The sequence below is a fragment of the Amborella trichopoda genome, chromosome 3, assembly GCF_054954075.1.
Source record: "Amborella trichopoda isolate Santa Cruz 75 chromosome 3, AtrichopodaSantaCruz75HAP2 v2.0, whole genome shotgun sequence".
In the NCBI taxonomy this organism is placed as follows: Eukaryota; Viridiplantae; Streptophyta; class Magnoliopsida; order Amborellales; family Amborellaceae; genus Amborella; species Amborella trichopoda.
The window spans coordinates 61,433,202-61,451,151 of record NC_142338.1 but is presented as its reverse complement, the minus strand read 5'-3'; the positions used below and the strand labels follow the sequence as shown (position 1 = coordinate 61,451,151).

Genomic DNA, 17,950 nt, shown 5'->3' with positions numbered 1-17,950 from the left:
TTGTTTTTTATTTTTTAAATCAGATTTCACATGTTAGACCAACCAGTTTTCAAACCAATTTTGATTAGACTAAACCCATTACAAGTTTGCCAGTTTGTCCGATCCTAATAACATAATTTTAAGACTTCGTTGTCCATATTACTACCCACGTGCAACACAAAACAAAACTTTTTCACAAAAGCTCGAGACCAATATCTCCTGGAGGGTGACTAGACAAAATCCAAAACATACTTTTTTATACTTTACATCCAATGGCTAAAAGTATATGTGACTTCATTGTACCAATAATGAAGGACCTAATAGTATACAATCATTGAAAATAATGCAAGAGGCATTAAAAAGAACCCAAAATATGATCATAAGAATAGCACGATTGTCCGAATCTGATAAGTTACAATGGCATTCACAAGCTGTAGCTAAGATAGTGCATTTTGCCTCAAGATCCTCCCAATACTTTGATAATTATAAACAAAACACTGTTTATGACCTTGATATGTCAAATTTGCTTTGAAACACATTAGAAAATTAGACTCTTGTCCAAAAGGATGAACTATTATAAAACCCAAAGCCCAAGAATTTCAATTGGTGAGTAGTTTCTCAAATTGGTTGTCCATAAACTGAGGAAAGCCATGCTCAGATTCTATAACCTGGCATCATAAAACCTGTGATCAGATTTGAAAACCCATATCATGACTTGCACTTGCTTCATAAGTGAGAACCCAAGAACACTTGCATTTCAGCATCATCAACCCTCATGCAAAAGTTGCAGAACATGCCAACCAAAGTTGACAGAAATCCTACCAATATGACATTTCTGTGTCATTCATTTGATCAAATATCAAATTCCTGTTCAAATAACAGAGCATATTTCTAGATTCAAATAAGAGTACATAAAGCATAATCTCACACTAGTGTTTATACAAATTTTCAGATTACACTAGTATTGTAATGCAGTCAAACTTGAGGAAATGGAAATGGAAAATGGTCAAACTTAACAAAATTGGACGAGCATAGGAAAAGGAAAAATACCATATAGAGTTGGATACTTGAAAAGGGCTTCTATGCGGTTGCGCCTGGATCATTTATAACTCCCAAGAAATCATCCTTTATGGTACCGATGCAGAACTGCAAAAATACGATAATGAGGTACTTGTAGTATTTCAGTAATATTGATTGAAGATCAAAATCAGCATGTTAATGACAGGTGCTTTCACAACAAAAAAAATTAGGTACATTGTCAAATAAATGTATTCCCTACCAAAATTTGATTGTAAAATATCCAAGCTAACATGTAAGAAATCAAAGACACTGGACACGAACATATATTACATTTTCACGGTATACATATGTAAACATTTACAAGGGATGACCTATAATGCATTGGTAAACTATCCATGGAACCATGAATATGCTGGACCCGTTACCTATGTGTTTGCATAAGGTTCCTCCCTCAGTCTACATTGCGATTCTCTTCAATAAACATGTTCCTATTGTTGGGTTCATGTGGTCTTTAATGGCGTTATGAGTGCTTGTAAAATGAAATGATATACTGGAACATGAACTTAGTGAGAGTGTGGTTCCTCGTGGGCCATACTAAGAAAACGATGTTTGCAGATACCGTCATGTGCTTGACGATCTAGGCCAGTCGGTTGGAAAAAACCCATGTTACCTGGGCATAAAGAACAAACCGAGAAGGGTTCTAATGGGTTAGCCCTTGATGAGGTCGAAGAATATGCCCGAATGAGTGAGCCAAGAGACTGTGTGACCCTTGTGTGTGATGGTGGCCTATAGAGACGAGGGCTAAAGCCTCATCCATGTGCCATCATACGGCATGTATATCGATAAATCGTTCGGGAAAGCCAGAAATCCACCTTTTAAGGTGAAGCGTATGCATGTGCGAGAGATACCCTTATGCACTATAGGAGCTGTGGTCGCATCAGGTCTAGGTGACCTTGACTCGTCTCTAGGGGACGATCTGAAATCCACATACTGGGATTGCGATTCCTTGGCTCATCAGCCGGACTTTGGTGACCCGCTAATAAGCCCCTGCTTGGACTGTGGGTCATGGAAAACACTGGGTCGGTCTGATAAAGCAAGTGTGGTCTGTAGTCCACAGTTGAAGGTGGAGTGCCCCATGATTGTTGATTCCTAAACCATATGGATCATTTTCCCATCAAATTAATTTAATTATGTTTGTTTTATGATGAAAATTATTTTAAGATTATTATTTGAATTTTTATGAACCCCTGGATATTTTATTTATAATTTTTGGATTTATAAAATTAAAGATATTGATTTTACAATTGTTTAAATATTCAAATAATATTCTAAAATATTTTTATTAATTTTAAATATATAAAAATATCATGGGGGCCCATTGTATACATGGGCCCGCCATAGTTTTTGAAAGTGGGGCCCATGAGTGCCTCCCTTGGGTCGCACGCCTCACCCTTATTATCTTTCCTATTTTTTGGTGATATGGCATGTGGCCATATGGTTGGAAGATATTGACTAAATATTGACTTGATATATCTTTGAAAGATTTTGTGAAAAGATTGAGTAGACTTATGCTATTTTATGGTATGCACAATATTTTTATTAAATTTAATTTATTTAATTTCTATTGATGGGAAAATAGTTTAGGAAAGGGGGATAATGGTTCACGCACCTTCCATAATGTTGATGGCCCATCTATGGAACGGATGGCTCAAATCTCTCACCCCACAAGTCACCCTTGATCAACGGTCTATGTTCAATCTCACAAGAAGAGGCACGCCAAAGAAAACCCTAAGAAACCCTAATCTTATTCAAAGCCTATAAAAAGAGATTGTCTCTACCAAAAAGTCCCAACACCTTATCTTTCTATCTCTCTCTCTTAAGAAAGTTTATCTCTCTCATATTTGATCTCACTCTCCCACATGGTGACAGAACCTAAGGGTTTAAGTTATGGAGTTTTTCTCTCCTATATCTCAAATATGGATTTATGGCCAAGGGTTTTAGGGTTTAGCAAAAAGAGAATCCATCTCTTTCAAACTAGGTTGCTAAGAGAATTCACCTAGGGTTTGAGTTTGTGATCAAAGGGGTTCATGTTCCATTGGTGTGGCTTGGCCGAAATTTGCTTTCCCGGTTCGCGATTGAAGCTAGACCGTTGATCCCACGCCATCAGATGGTGGTGACTCGGTGTGGGGTGTAATAAGCCTGGTTAAGGTAATCTCCGGCACTCTTCTTTTTGTTTCTTGCAATCTTAGCTATTATTCTCAAGCATAGTGCATAGTTGTTTCAATGGCATCAAGTTAAGATCTTGGTTTTATTGTTATGTTGATTTTATTTTGAAATTTATCTTATTATAATAAAGACCACATGTAAGTGATCTTTTGCCAAAAGAAAAGGGTGAAGAAAAAAAAAAAAAATGTATTCCTCGGTAAAAGATCACATAGGTTTTTCTTTCACCTATCCCATAGTCCCAAATTATTTTCATGTTAAAACATTTCAGTTCACTTTAAGTCAAATGAAAATGTCATTCATCGAAACCCTCTCTCCTTCCATTGCAACAATTGCTGTAGTCCATATAGAGTTCTCAATGTCGAACAAACTGCTATATACAATGATGCACACGTACAGCAATGGATGCAGTACAATGTCTTTGGTATTTACATGTCTCAAAGAATCGACAACGATCCAACATCCATTTTCAATTATTTGTGCATCATTGCCCCCAGATTTCATTTGATGGCCCCATCAAAACTAGCTTCATAGCCCCATCAAGATGGCAGGGTTTACATAGACATGTACTTCAGATTGTATATGTTGTACTAAAATGTCATTACGTGACCGATGAGTACACATATTTTCCTCCGTGATACTTGGGTATTTGTGTCATTATAACCCCGAACTTTTGTCCTACTCATCTCTTCATTCACAGGGTTCATTGAATATATAATTTCATCCTCCAAATTTTTCTTCATGATATTAAACATAAGGTTCATATGCTTGACTTGATTTTCATGCAAGCGGCTCAAATCTTTGCATAGATTCAACATCAAATTTTCTTTTATTTTACTCTTTTACCAGACGTACTAAAAGTGCAGTTCAAATATTAAACAAAACCCCACCAAGTGCACCATTTCTTAACACGTCATTGACTCACAAGGGAATGCCAAACCTGAAGAGGAGGCCTGCACTTGCTTGTTACCTTGGAAATGGTACTCAATGCATGAGCTTCTAGTATCACTTATTTACACACTACGCAAGCATGTCTGAGTCAATGCCAAATACATAAATTTGCTTCTTATATCATCTATTCCACTCATATAAATTTGCTTGTCAAATAGACTACTTGTACACACGGATACTGATTATATGGGGAGAGTCTATACAACACCACAGAGAATGATCAACTTTAATGAAGAGAACCGATTACAATGACTATGTCTCCACCTTCAGATTGCATGGCAAATGAAGAGAACCAATTATAATGACTGTGTGTCAAACTTCAGAATGCATGGCAAAAACAATGTCTTGCAGAGGCTACTGCAATTAATAGAACACATTGAAAGATGACTTGAGGCAACTCTAACTTTGGGGGATCCAAAACATGAATTGCCAAGAAAGTAAAGGATCCAACAGACATCAATATTTCCATATTGTTCTAATTTGGTAAAAAAAAAAATTCAACTATCTTCTGTTTTTTATATAAGGAAAGAGAACTGAAAAGGTGCCCTCTCGTCCAAACAGGATGAAACACAAGATCACAATGCCTATGCTTACACTTTTACATTTTTCCAGAAATAGGAAAATGTGTGTGCGTGTGCAAAACCATACGCAATTGAGAAATCATCATCATCATAACCTTTTCCCAATTAATTGGGGTTGGCTAAACGAATCTTGATCGACCATTCTGCTCTGTTAAAAGCCATACCCTCAGTGAGGCCATAAGTCCCCATATCTTTTCGAACTACTTCCAACCACATCCTTTTGGGCCTACCACTTGCTCTTTTCAATCCTTCCACAGGTATTGTACTTGGTCGGCGCCACACATGGCTAGCCCACCTAAGTCTACCCACTCTCATCTTATCGCCTATTGGTGCCACACCTAAATTCTTCCTATGGATTCATTTCGAATTCTATCCCTTCTTGTCTTGCCGCTCATCCATCTCAACATCCTCAACTCCGCTACGCTCATTCTATAAGTATATTGTTTTTTGTCCGTCCAATATTCCCACCCATAGAGCAAAGCTGGTCTCACTGTTATCCTATAGAACTTGCCCTTCAGCTTCTTTGGTATCCCGCGATCACATAAAATTCCAGTTGCACATCTCCACTTTGCCCACCTAGCTCTATTTCTGTGTGCGACATCTTCCTCACTCTCTCTATTTTCCTGGATTATCAACCCAAGATATCGAAAGTGCGGTCTTTATTATACTTCCTAACTGTCAATCTTAACTACTTCCTCGTCTCTACTCCTACTATTACTAAACTTGCATTCCATATATTTTGTCTTAGTCTGGCTAATTTTAAAACCTTTAGATTCTAGGGCATCCTTCCAAAGTTCTAACTTTGTGTTGACACCGTTTTGGGTCTCATTGATCAACTACGTCATCTGTCATGACACTCGTTAGTGTTATATTATTTGTAGTACATATAAGTCACAGTTAAGAGGTGGACACATGTCGCAAGAATAAAATGGGTCCTTAGAGTGACAGAGAAGATATGGTTAGGAGTCCTGAAGTTAGAGTATGATACCTAAAATTGGGGTATAAAAATCTAAAAGATGTCCCAAATTTTAAGAAGGAATCAAAGAGATATACCAAATTTTAAGTATTTTGACAAACTTTGTTTATAATTAAATTATCTTTGAGTTAGATCCCTCGTAAAATCTCTCTCTCTCTTTGATTTCCTAAATTTTCTAAAAAGGGACCAGAGAGGTTAAAGAGAGTTCAATGCACAAAAATACTTAAATATTGAATTATGGCAAGTGATAAACTCTAAATCTCAACTTTATCAACTTATATTATATCTTTTCATGATTTTCTAACTTTTTTTGAGTGAGGGGCAGGGAGAGACGTGATTGAGAGAGTTCTACGCAGGAGAATGAATCCTACATCTTGGCAACTTGATAAATATAAAGAGAATGAATTATAAGAATTGATCATGGTTTTAAAATGCGGCCACATCGCCGCATATGCAGCAGCATCGTGCGGGATGCGGTTGCCTCCGCATCGAAAATTAGCGCAAATGTGTTTTTTACTTATGCGGCCGCATATGCGCTACATCAGGCCGCATCGTAGCCGCATCCCGCATCACGGCACATCTTCCGCCAATTCTATTTTCGATTTTGCCCTTTGGGGTGGGGCAAAATGGTCTTTTGGACCATCCAAAACTTAGGGAAACTGTTTTGGGGCGTATTAAACCCCCTAAACGAAGATTTTCAGCCACTTTTGTGGCTTTTTTTGCATCAAATCGAGGGAAAAAAAAAATTTGGCGGAAATTTTTTTTTTATTCAAATCTTTGATTTGGCGGTTGTTTGATACTTGGATGTTCATTTGATGCCTTTGATTGTTGATTTGGGGATATTACGGTGAGTTTGTGATAAGAAATCGGGGGTTTCAGAGGCCGTGAAGAAATCAAGCACTGCTTCACAGAGTCGGTAAATTTTTATTCCTTCTTGTACAATAATATTGTTATACTTATTTTTGGGGCAATGTCTTCTTCCCAGGTTCTAGTAATAAGGATCCGGCTTGGAAATATGCTAAACTAAAAAATCCGAAAGATAGAAATTGTGTGATATGCTTACTCTGTGGAAATACTTATATGGGTGGTATTTCTTGTACAATAATATTGTTATACTTATTTTTGGGGCAATGTCTTCTTCCCAAGGTTCTAGTAATAAGGATCCGGCTTGGAAATATGCTAAACTAAAAAATCCGAAAGATAGAAATTGTGTGATATGCTTGCTCTGTGGAAATATTTATATGGGTGGTATTTTTTGACAAAAAGAGCATTTAGCCGGAATTTCTGGGAATGTAAGAGCATGCCCACAAGCTACAGATGATATAAAAAAGGAGATTAGAGAATATTTGGATGGATTGAAAAAAGATAAAGAGAAGAAAAAATGAAAAGAAAATAATTACTTGATAATATGCAATTATTTGATGAAGATATGTCTGAAGTTGCTATGAGGCAAAGGGGTACTCATACTCCAACCTCAAGAGAGAGGGTTATAAATATTGGTGGTAGTGTTGAGAGAATAACACCTCTCTTTAAGGGGCCAATGGATACTTTTTTCACCCCTAGCCCCGAAATTGTGGTTCAGGAGAGAAAGAAAAAAACAAAACAAACCACAATTGAAAATAGATATAAGAAAGAACAGAGAAAGTTGGTATGTAAGTGGATTGCAAAGTGGATTTACATGGCCGGCATTCCTTTTAATACTATAACTTTGGATAGGTTTGCATGTATGGTCCAGGCAATTGGGCAATATGGCCCAGGACTTGTTCCTCCTTCACTAAATGAGGTTAGGGAGCCCTTGTTGAAGGATGTTGATTTGATGTGAATAAAATTTTGATTTCTTAGAGAGAGAGGGGTGGGAGAAATATGGGGCCACTATTATGTGTGATGGTTGGTCCGATGGGAAGTCAAGGGCATTCATTAATTTTTTGGTTAACTGCCCAATAGGTACTTTTTTTTTTAAGTCTATTGATGCATCAGACAAGTCACATGATGCTACATACTTATGTGCTTTTATGGATGAGATTGTCAAGTTTATTGGAGAGCAAAATGTGGTACAAATTGTCACTGACAATGGTGCCAATTACACTGCAGCTGGGCATTTATTGACTTTGAAAAGGACGCATATATTTTGGACTCCTTGTGCAGCTCACTATGTTAATCTTATGCTTAAGAAAATGGGTACAACATCTTTATTTAGTAGGGTGATTTCAAGAGCTATGTTTGTTGGATTTATTTACAATCACACCATAGTCTTAAGCATGATGAGGTCTTTTACAAAGAAGAAAGAATTAGTGAGACCACGTATCACTAGATTTACCACGTCATTTCTCACTCTTCGAAGCCTAGCTAAGCAAAAAAGTGCCTTGAGGACCATGTTTATTTCAGAGCAATGGAGTCAAGGCAAATGGTCAAAGCATAAGGATGGAAGAAAGGCTGTAAAAATTATTTTGAATACATCTTTTTGGAGTCAAATAATTATAGCATTGGAGGTGTCTCGCCCTTTAGTGAGAGTGCTTCGACTGGTTGATAGTGATGCGAAGCCCGCCATGGGCTACATACATAAGGCAATGACTAGGGAAAGAGCTGAAATAAAAGATGTTTTAAAGGACAGTGAAACTATGCGCAAGGCTATACTTAAAATTATTGATAGGAGATGGGATACCCAGCTTCACAGGCACCTCCATTCAGCCGGTTACTTTCTAAACGCATCCCTTCACTACAAGCACCCATCCATTGAGTCAGATCGTGTAATAAATGGTGGGTTCTTAGATGTGCTTGAGAGGTTGGTGCCTAACAGAGATATCCAGAATGAGATCCAAAGCCATGAATTGATCAAGTTCAAGTTAGCCTTGGGAAACTTTGAGAGAGATATTGCTACTCGAAATAGGAACACTATAGATCTAGGTAAAGGCCAAAAGTAACCTTGCTTGTCTCTGACTTTATGTATAGTTCCATTGTTTATTTGTTTATCTATAATCTAAATTATAAAATATTATACAACTGCATGGTGGGCATTATATGGAAGCGAGACACCAATTCTACAACTTTTCGCTATTCGAGTGTTGAATCTCACAAGTAGCTCATCTGGTTGTGAACGCAATTGGAATACATTTGAGCATGTAAGTCTTTTACTCCTTATTCCTGAATCCTTATTTCTTGAATTTCAATTTTCTAATCTAAACTTCTAAAATCTAATTTATCTAATGTCAATTTTCTACCACAACTCCATACAAAAAAAAGAAATAGGTTGGAGCAGAAAAAATGGAATGATTTGGTTTATGTGCGGTATAATGAGCAGCTTAGGGAGATGTATGAAAATCGCATGAACCTCAACCCTATTCAATTGTATGAAGCTGATGGTGATTCTACAAGTGAGTAGACCATGGATCAAAGACAAGTGTGTGTGTTTGAGGGTGAGGATCTTACATGGCTTGATGTCGAGCTAGCAACAGGGGCTAATGAAGAAGATCAACCTAACACTAGAGCACAAAGAAGTAGAGGAGCTGCTAGGTCTAGTCGCACTCGCACATTAGCTTCAGAGGTCGAGGAAGAGGAAGCTGACTCAGAGGAGATCGAGGAAGAAGAATACATGGAGGCCGTCGAGGATGATATTGATGATTCACATGACGACTTTCAAGATGATTTCTTTGATTGATATTTGAAAAATTGACTTCAAATTTCAAAATTGACTCTCAAAATGGATGATTGTATTAAGTTATTAACTAATAACTCTTCTTGAGCTTGACTTTTGGTTTGTAATATCACTATTTTGTGCTTATGGTTGTGCTTATGGTTGTTGATGGTTGTGCTTTTGTGCTTATGGTTGAATCTTCGACAGCTAATAATTTTGAAGTTAATCATTAACCTAAGATACCTACTATCACATATATCACCTCCAATTTTTTTTTTATGCATTAACCTATTTTTTTAGATTTTTTTTTTTAAATTTATATTTATTGACCGTATCGTCGCTATGCACCCACATCCGGGCCGCATCAGGCCCCCACCGCTTTTGGCCGCATCCCGTATTGTAAAACACTGGAATTGATAAACTCTACATGGAATTGATAAACTCGACATGTCAATTTCCTAAACCTCATTTACCAAAAAAAGAAAAACTTCCTAAACCTCTTTAAAGAAAACAACAATATGAAAAAAATTTGAAAAAAAACCCACGTAAACTATAAAAACAAATAAATCCTAAAAACTTGCTATTATGTATATGGGAGTGATTTTATGCAATGGATCTTCAAAACCATTCTAGGGTCATTTGTTTGGTCTTATTTTTAAACATAACCTTTATCGATTTCCTAAAACCACCTTAAAGAAAATAATACTTTGCCCAAGAAAATGAAAAAAGACCCATGTAAACTCTAAAAAACCTGCCATATGGTAATATAATAGGACAATCTTCAAAAACCATGCTAGGGCCATTTGGTCGGTCTTAATTTTTAAACAGATACTCTTTTCATTTTGATGTACAATAAAAAAAAAACAAAATTAGAAAACACACTCTAAAATGTATTCTTAATTAACGTAACATAAGCTTTTTGGTGAGATGCTTAGATCTAGGCCTTAGAAGGATTTCTTTTTCTTTTCCAAAAATTTTAGATGGCTTTGTTATCATTAGATAAACAATGTTAAAAAAGAAAAAAAACTCATTTTGAATTCCTAAAAGCATAGATCTTAAAATTCACCAAATTGACGATCTAGATTCATTGTTGGAGGGGACTTATTTTAACCACATCTAATGTATAAACTGATTTTTCTTGATTGATTTTTGGGATAAAGAGAGTACCTATGCAAAATTTGGGGTCATATATAAATTTCTAGAAGTGTGATTGCATTATATTATAATGACACGGTGACATGAAATCATTATCCTTATACATATTGCATTATTTTGACCCCCCTTATATTTTTTTAACAATTCATTATGAGTTCTTTCGAGTATATGTCCTCTTTAAAAAGCCATGCCTCATTGTGAAGAGCTCTCGAGTCAAAACCACGGCTTCACTAAGCTACATGGAAAAGCCCTGAGTGAACTCTTAAGACTAAAATTTTCTTTAAGTTTCCATTAGAGATGGGGTTTATATAGTAATAGGTGTTTGTAAGAGAATTGTTTATGGTAGGGAAAGATTTGGTGGCATTTGGTCGATAGGCAATACCACACAGGGTTAACATATGAACAATGGAGTCGATCAACTTATGAGCATTTGTTAATCAACTATGGAAAAATGATTTAAATAAAAAAAAATATGCCTATTCAATTTTTCATTACCACATGCTTACCTCTTTATACAATATTAGATTATAAAATCGGGTTTAAAGCCTTTAATATATTTGTTATTGATTTTTTTATGCTTTTAGATGTCATGCTTGAGTCATTTTGCTATTTATAAATATATTTCAAAATATAAAGATTATGTATTTAATATAAAATTTTAAAGAAATTAAGACCATTTTTTAAATTGCAACAAATAAAAAAAATTTCCTAATTTTTCTTTTTTATTATGATTTATCTTCCCTTTTATCACAATTAAAATTTTCTTATTCTCTAATGGGTGCTTCATTGTTCATTGAATATTTGGTATCTTCTACCTAGCCTAGCATATTTATGATTTCACTAGTACACAACTATACAAAGCCAAACTAAACAGCTAAACACCTAAAATATAACCTGATGAAACGGTAATGTGATAGTCTCCTTTTTTCTTTTCTTTTTTCCTTTTCATTTTTTTGGAGAAATGGGAATATGATAGTCTACTTCAACAGAATTTGATCCATTATCATATAACATATAGTTACACACCAGAAATTTAGCTAAATAATATTGGAAACAGTTGATAAGACCTACCATACGAATTAATACAAATGGCACTACCAGCTGAAGAAGGGATGTAAGGAAAACGTACGGTTTCAATAAAGCTACAATTTCTAGCATGATACAGCAGCCAAAAATGTTGCTGTTAGTGCAATATCTAAATAAATTGTCTACTGACTATTTTAAGTTTCCCAACAGTTCCAAAGGTCCCAATGCTCAGTATACCACTCAAAAATAAAGGAATAACTAAAATGGACACATACTATTTCTGTAGCATCAACACGTGTCCCGATAATCTTCAGCCGCACTTCACTATCCTTTTGAATCTTGACCTGTAGAGGGCCCAAAGGTTAAGTTCAAAGTCAACCTACTTATTAATTCATAATCACAAAAAGAAACACAATAGTGTGCATAATATTCAGTTTCATATGGATCTTTTAAAAACAGTTTCTAAAATGACATTGTTCATAATTTATAGTGAAGTTCTTTGATGGGAATTTGATGCAGGAAAGGTGCCATTCCTGGCATTTTACAACCTTTCTAGATTTCCCCAGAATTTTTACTCTTTCTATGACTCTTCTACCTTTTATTTTTGTACCTAAAGAAAGCATAACCTTGAGTCTTAGCATCAGTGCTTGAGGCATAGAACTATGGACCCACATGACGCATATGCCAGCCAAGCTCTCCTTGCATGTTTCAAAGTGATCCTATCAGTTGACATCCATATTTCCACCTATGTAAGTTGTTCTCGATTTACTTGTCAGAATAGAAAAATGAATCTGTTCTCTGGATTTTATATTGCTATTCAAGGACTTTTCTGAGAAAAATTGCTATTCATAAACTTGCTCAACGATACTTGTCAAACTTCCAGTTCTCACATTATGTCAAGTTATCCATATCATAACATGTACAACACCAAATGAAAGTTCCAGTTCAAAAATAGCCATATGAAACACAAGGAAACAAAGATTAAGAAAGCAATTCATACCGATCCATCTGACGTCATATAGTTGGGCACGTCTCCAGATTGAAATTCCATATCATCAGGAATAAGCTACACGACAGAGAAGGAAGTGGATATGAGCATTATGTAGTTATTTATGTTTTTTTGAGAAAGATTATGTAGTTATTTATGTTAGCATTGGGCAATAACAGATTCTAATTAGTATATAAAAAACCATGGGTTCATCCCCTTAAATATGACTTAGAAATGATTGATAACCCATACAAACATAAAGACAAATGGTTATAACAGAGGATCTCAACAATCTGAACTGCAACATCAAAACATCATTGGGCTTCCCAGAAACAGATTTGAATATTCATAAGCCAAATCACATAACAAGTCTAGAAGAATGACAAACTTATTACAGAAACGCATAAAAGCATATATCTTACTCAATGCATGAGGACAGAGAGGGGTTATAAAAGGCAACTTGCTAAGGACCAGGAACGAAGACAACAATTTAAAACTTGAATTGTGCATGTTGTTGGCATGACACAGCATTGAAATATGAGAATAATTTGATCTACAGAACTTGTTAAAACTTGCTATCATAGATGATAACACCGTGAAGCTAGGCAAGCAACAAAAGAAAAAACACACTATCAAACAAAGAAGAAATGCATCCATCAAACAACATTAACCTCTAAGCAATCAAGTATCAACAAGTCAAGCAGCTCCATAAGGCTGTGCTTTTCTCTAACCCCTAGGAACTCCCATGGACCAACTCGATCCCATCTTCCACTTTGTGTCTCCACAAGATGTAAAAAGCCCACGGTCCCACATCTTACAACCCATATCTTGTCCATGCATCAGACAGAAAACTTAATCATACCCCATTTGAACTCTCAACATTCTTGTTTTTTTGCTAAGTAATGATAAGTAACTAAAACCCTTTACACTTGCTAAGTGATGACTCCTCTAAAATCCCCAATAGCCATACAAAACTCCCTAAACTCAGCAAAGTAGAACAGAACTACAACAATTAAGCCCCCTCTTCTTCCAAGTTAAAATGGAAGTCATAGCAATGTTGGCTTCTTAATAGAATCTCTAAAATATTTATAAGCTCGTCTCCTCAGAGCCAGTACCATGCCCGGCAAATTATATCTGAGCTAAGAAACTTTAAAAACACACTAGGAGGGTCAAACTACCAAAATTCCTGAGGTTAAATTAATTATTAAAAGTTAAATTAAATTTTAAAAAAATCTTCGGACTGATGAACTACAAAAATGAGCCTAGATTCCAGTCTGCCAATTGATACTAAGTATCACATGTCATCTCTTGCTTCCGAGAAAATAAGCACTCAAAATAGTCAAATCTACAATTCCGTAGAGTAAAGGCATACGCGTCGAAAGCTCCTTCTTGACTCTATGTCTACAAATTTTTAGAATCCGGATGTGAAATAGACGACAAAATCCTCCCATCGGTTCTTCTCTCAATCGGTAACAAACGAAAAAGATGAAACAAGAAGTTCCGTCTCACTAAGTAGACCTAATCTGAAAGACAAGGCAATGGAGAATAAAGGTTCCCATAGGATAGGGGATCATACTCCTCAATCCATTCTGTATAAATTCTGTTCGAACCAGAAAAATCTCTTATCCTCTAAACTCAAAAGTTATCATGTCAATGGACAGGTATTCATAAAATTAGAAAAATAAACCAAAACCTAGTAGAGCCATACCTGCACCAGTAATGCACTGAAATACAACTAGTGTTATGATGAGCACAAAGAATTACCAGACCATGAGTTCTCTAAGAAATCCTCCCAACAATTGTCATACTTGATCCCTCAGACATAGCTGAAGTAATCATAAATCCCATGTTATCTTCTGCCCATGGTGGAATAAAAAAGTAATCCAGAATGCAATTACTCATATGTCAGAAAAGGACAATGAAAAAGTACAATTCAATTCTATCACACACCCAAGACTCACTCCAGTTTCTTCCCTCCCACCAAAAGCAAATGGCTAGTTATCTGATCCTTTGCTCCCAACCTTCAATTGTGGAGCTCGAATCCTCTGCCCTAACTTTTCTTCTTCCTATTTTCTTTCTCTACATCTTTTTTTCCTTCTCGCTTAATTTTTATTTTCAAAAATTTCAGAAAACCTGTTGTAACTCTTTCACTGAACCAAATCATTACAAAACAAATAATATTGTAAGGGTGAAACAGAGTCATATCCCATAATCAAAGAAGCAGCAAACAACTACTATTGTTCCATGAAAAAATGCGTGATTAAATATTCCACACTTACCGAGACTCAATAAATGAAACTATGTAAAATAGTATTATTCAAATAAAAAAAGTTGGAAAAGTTCCTCAACAATCTCACAAATATGTATTCTTGTCTCATTACCCATTTTCAGTTAATGTTTTCAATAAAAGCATTTACAAGTGAAATTTCTCCTTTGGCATGGCTGCATAGAATGTGAAAATTTCACAATACAAGATTCCTTGCCAAAAACGAAAAGAGAAAAGATTGCAGGATAGTATTTTACTTATTTCTTAAAAAGTAACCAAAAGAGAAAATGACAATAACAGAGCGAAACATCTACTTACATGATTTGAAACAAAAATCTGCACAGGCCCTGCTTCAGCAAAAAAACCCATCTGCACATATCACAAAATTTTCCAAGTTACCATGCGAACTTACCATCCCATGGCATTGAAGGAAAACCATATGGACTCATTAAACCCCCAAAAAGAAACTCATACAGAAATGGAAAGACAAAGAGCACCAAAATTCCTCATAATTAAGAAAATACTAGATTTCGAATCATAATCACTAAAGTCATTTGTATATAGTGCTACAAACTTGTATTGAAACTAAAATTTCTCAAGCCAACCCTGCTAAATTAAGAATCCATCTAATTGATGTATAAGACACTAACAAGCTAATGGGTCTAGATATTCAAAAGCAGCACGAGAGAATTATATATATATATATATATATATATATATATATATATATATATATATATATATATATATATATATATATATATATATATATATATATAGATAGATAGAGATAGAGAGAGAGAGAGAGAGAGAGTCCACCTTATTAACCATTGTTACAACTGCTTCAAGGATCTCCCCCTTGAATGGTCTAAAAACCACACATTGATATTTAACTGGGAATGTGACGAACCCAGTCCCATCTCGAATCAGCCCTTTACCAATGTTATCAACTCCAGTTATCGCCACAACAAAGCCATGCCGACCACTATAAAAGCACCCATGGAAAATCAAAATCCATAAGAATAAACAAGATAAATGGTCACCTAAAAGCACCATTCAATCCCAACAAAAATACACACAAGCCCTGTAAATTTCAGTGACACACAAAGAATGGAATGCCGCAACAAAATTTATAGAGAGAGAGAGAGAAAAATAGATGCAGGAAAAGGAAGAAAAACATTTGATATCCAAGTATAAAGCTTGAAGGTTTGGGAATTTACCTGCAAGTACCTTCGACATCTTTCATGAGCTTGGCAATAAGCTTGTCTCTTAGGTGGGGACCAAAGTGTCGAGGATGCAACTGCATGTTACGCTCCAAATTTATGTGGAAGAACATCTTGCCCTGACTGCAATACAAAGCTTTCTAATTCAATTGATAGAATCCAAACACGAACTTTCATTCTTAAAATACCACATGTAATACTCCACCATTAAAATAGCATATTCCCACCATTATTCACATAAATCACCATTAAAAAACCAGTGATTCTCAATAGTATTTGTTATGGGTTTCCTTTTCAGGTTTGGGTTAACTGAACTCGAACCCACTCTCTGCAAATGGGGTAGAATCATCGAATGGGAGAAAAAAAAAAACAAATACGGAGCAGTTGAAGATGAAAGATAGAAAAAAAAACAAATAATTCATTCAAAAGAAGTGATAGAAATCTTCATGTAAGAGAGAGAGAGAAGGCTAGAGAGTTATAAGGTGACTTCCCTTGTGTGTGTGTGACAGAGAGAGAGAGTACCTCAAGAAGTAAGTAGGAGATGAGCAGAGGAAAATTTCCAGAGGGGCTTAGAGGGGGGAGGGGGCTTACAGGAAGAGAGAGAGAGTACCTCTGGTTAGGGAGATAAACAGAGGAGATTTCCCCCACGGACTTATAGAGAGAGAGAGAGAGAGAGAGAGCGGTAGGGGGTGCTGAGAGAGAACGAGGACAGGGGGTTAGAGAGAGAGGAAAGGCTTAAAGAGAGAGAGACAGAGACGGGGGATTCAGAGAAAGAGAGAGGGGCTTTAAGGGGAGTTGAAGAGATAACGGGGGTAGGTTGGAGTTGCTAAGAGGGAGACAAAAGGGGGCTTAAACAACGACCCTCAAAAATTTCACTCAAAGAAGTTGTTTTGATGCCCAAAGTATCTTCGAATTGATCGTCTCAAAAACAAGTATGGACATTAGAAAAAAAATGGATACCAACAAGTATGGACATGAGAAAAAAAATGGATATCAAATTTTGAAAATAATATATTTTATAATGCTAATGTTTTAGATTTTTAAATTTTTATATATATCTTGCATGCATTATTTTTTAAATTTGAAACTTTATAAATATCTCTTGCCTGCATTATTTTTAAAATTTGAAACTTTATAAATATAAATAAAAATATATTCTAAGGTTAAAAACAAGATTTTAAGTATTAAAACCACATTTCTTCGTACTAGTTGACTGTAGGTTCTAATTTGATTGTTGAGAGAGCCTAGGCTTGGTACAAAACCATACCTATTATATAGAAAGAGAGAGTCAAAGAGGGGGACTTTAGAAAGAGAGTGAGAGTCTTTAAGCGGTTTATGATAGGCGAGGATAAAAACTATGGTTTAGAAATAAAAAATAAGGGATTTATTTGTTATGAATTTTTAAATATTTTTTATCATTTTGATAAAGATTGAAAAGTGTTTTCAGGATGAATATTTACTTTTTATATTTTTATAAATATTTAAAATACTTCTAAGCATAAATTAATTTTTGAAAAAAATATGTTTTTTTTTTTTTTTTTGAATAATTCAGTAGGGATACTAGCCTCGACCTATTTTTCAAATCGTTAGTGGTTTTTATAATGCGTTAGATGATAATGGAAGCTTAGACTTTAAACTTTAGTTGGGGCACAAATGTTGCAACCACTACAACCCCGACCCCATTCTTAAATTAATTATTTTTTAATTTCATTCGGATGTGCTTTGTTTAATCATGTTTTACAAATAATTTTTAGATTTTTTTTATTTTTATTTTTTAGCTTTTTTTGACAAGTCAAAACTGACCAATTAGCCCTAGGCCAGTTTTTAAAGTCTATTCAATTTTTCGAATACTAGAAGAGAAACATAAAGATTTATAATATTTGGAACAAAAAAAGACAAAAAGATTTGTGTGATTAATATCATACAAGTAC

At 35.3% G+C, this 17,950-nt stretch overlaps 1 protein-coding gene across 6 annotated transcripts; it reads right to left on the bottom strand.

Annotated features, from left to right (window-relative positions):
* Nucleotides 1-334: 334 nt before the first annotated feature.
* NRPB7 (DNA-directed RNA polymerase II) lies at nt 335-16,702 on the bottom strand. Of its 6 annotated transcripts, none has more exons than XM_088862066.1 (8): nt 16,542-16,702; nt 16,017-16,142; nt 15,616-15,781; nt 15,115-15,165; nt 12,543-12,608; nt 11,818-11,886; nt 1,030-1,125; nt 335-846 (listed from the first exon to the last, which is right to left on the bottom strand). In XM_088862066.1, exons 2-7 carry the CDS (start codon nt 16,130-16,132, stop codon nt 1,060-1,062), a joined length of 534 nt encoding a protein of 177 aa, XP_088718192.1. In that variant the 5' UTR covers nt 16,133-16,142; nt 16,542-16,702; the 3' UTR covers nt 335-846; nt 1,030-1,059. The 6 variants fall into 6 exon arrangements, with proteins under 6 accessions (XP_088718192.1, XP_088718194.1, XP_088718193.1 ...); XM_088862068.1 differs by having other exon boundaries at nt 335-814; XM_088862067.1 differs by having other exon boundaries at nt 335-797.
* Nucleotides 16,703-17,950: the final 1,248 nt, after the last annotated feature.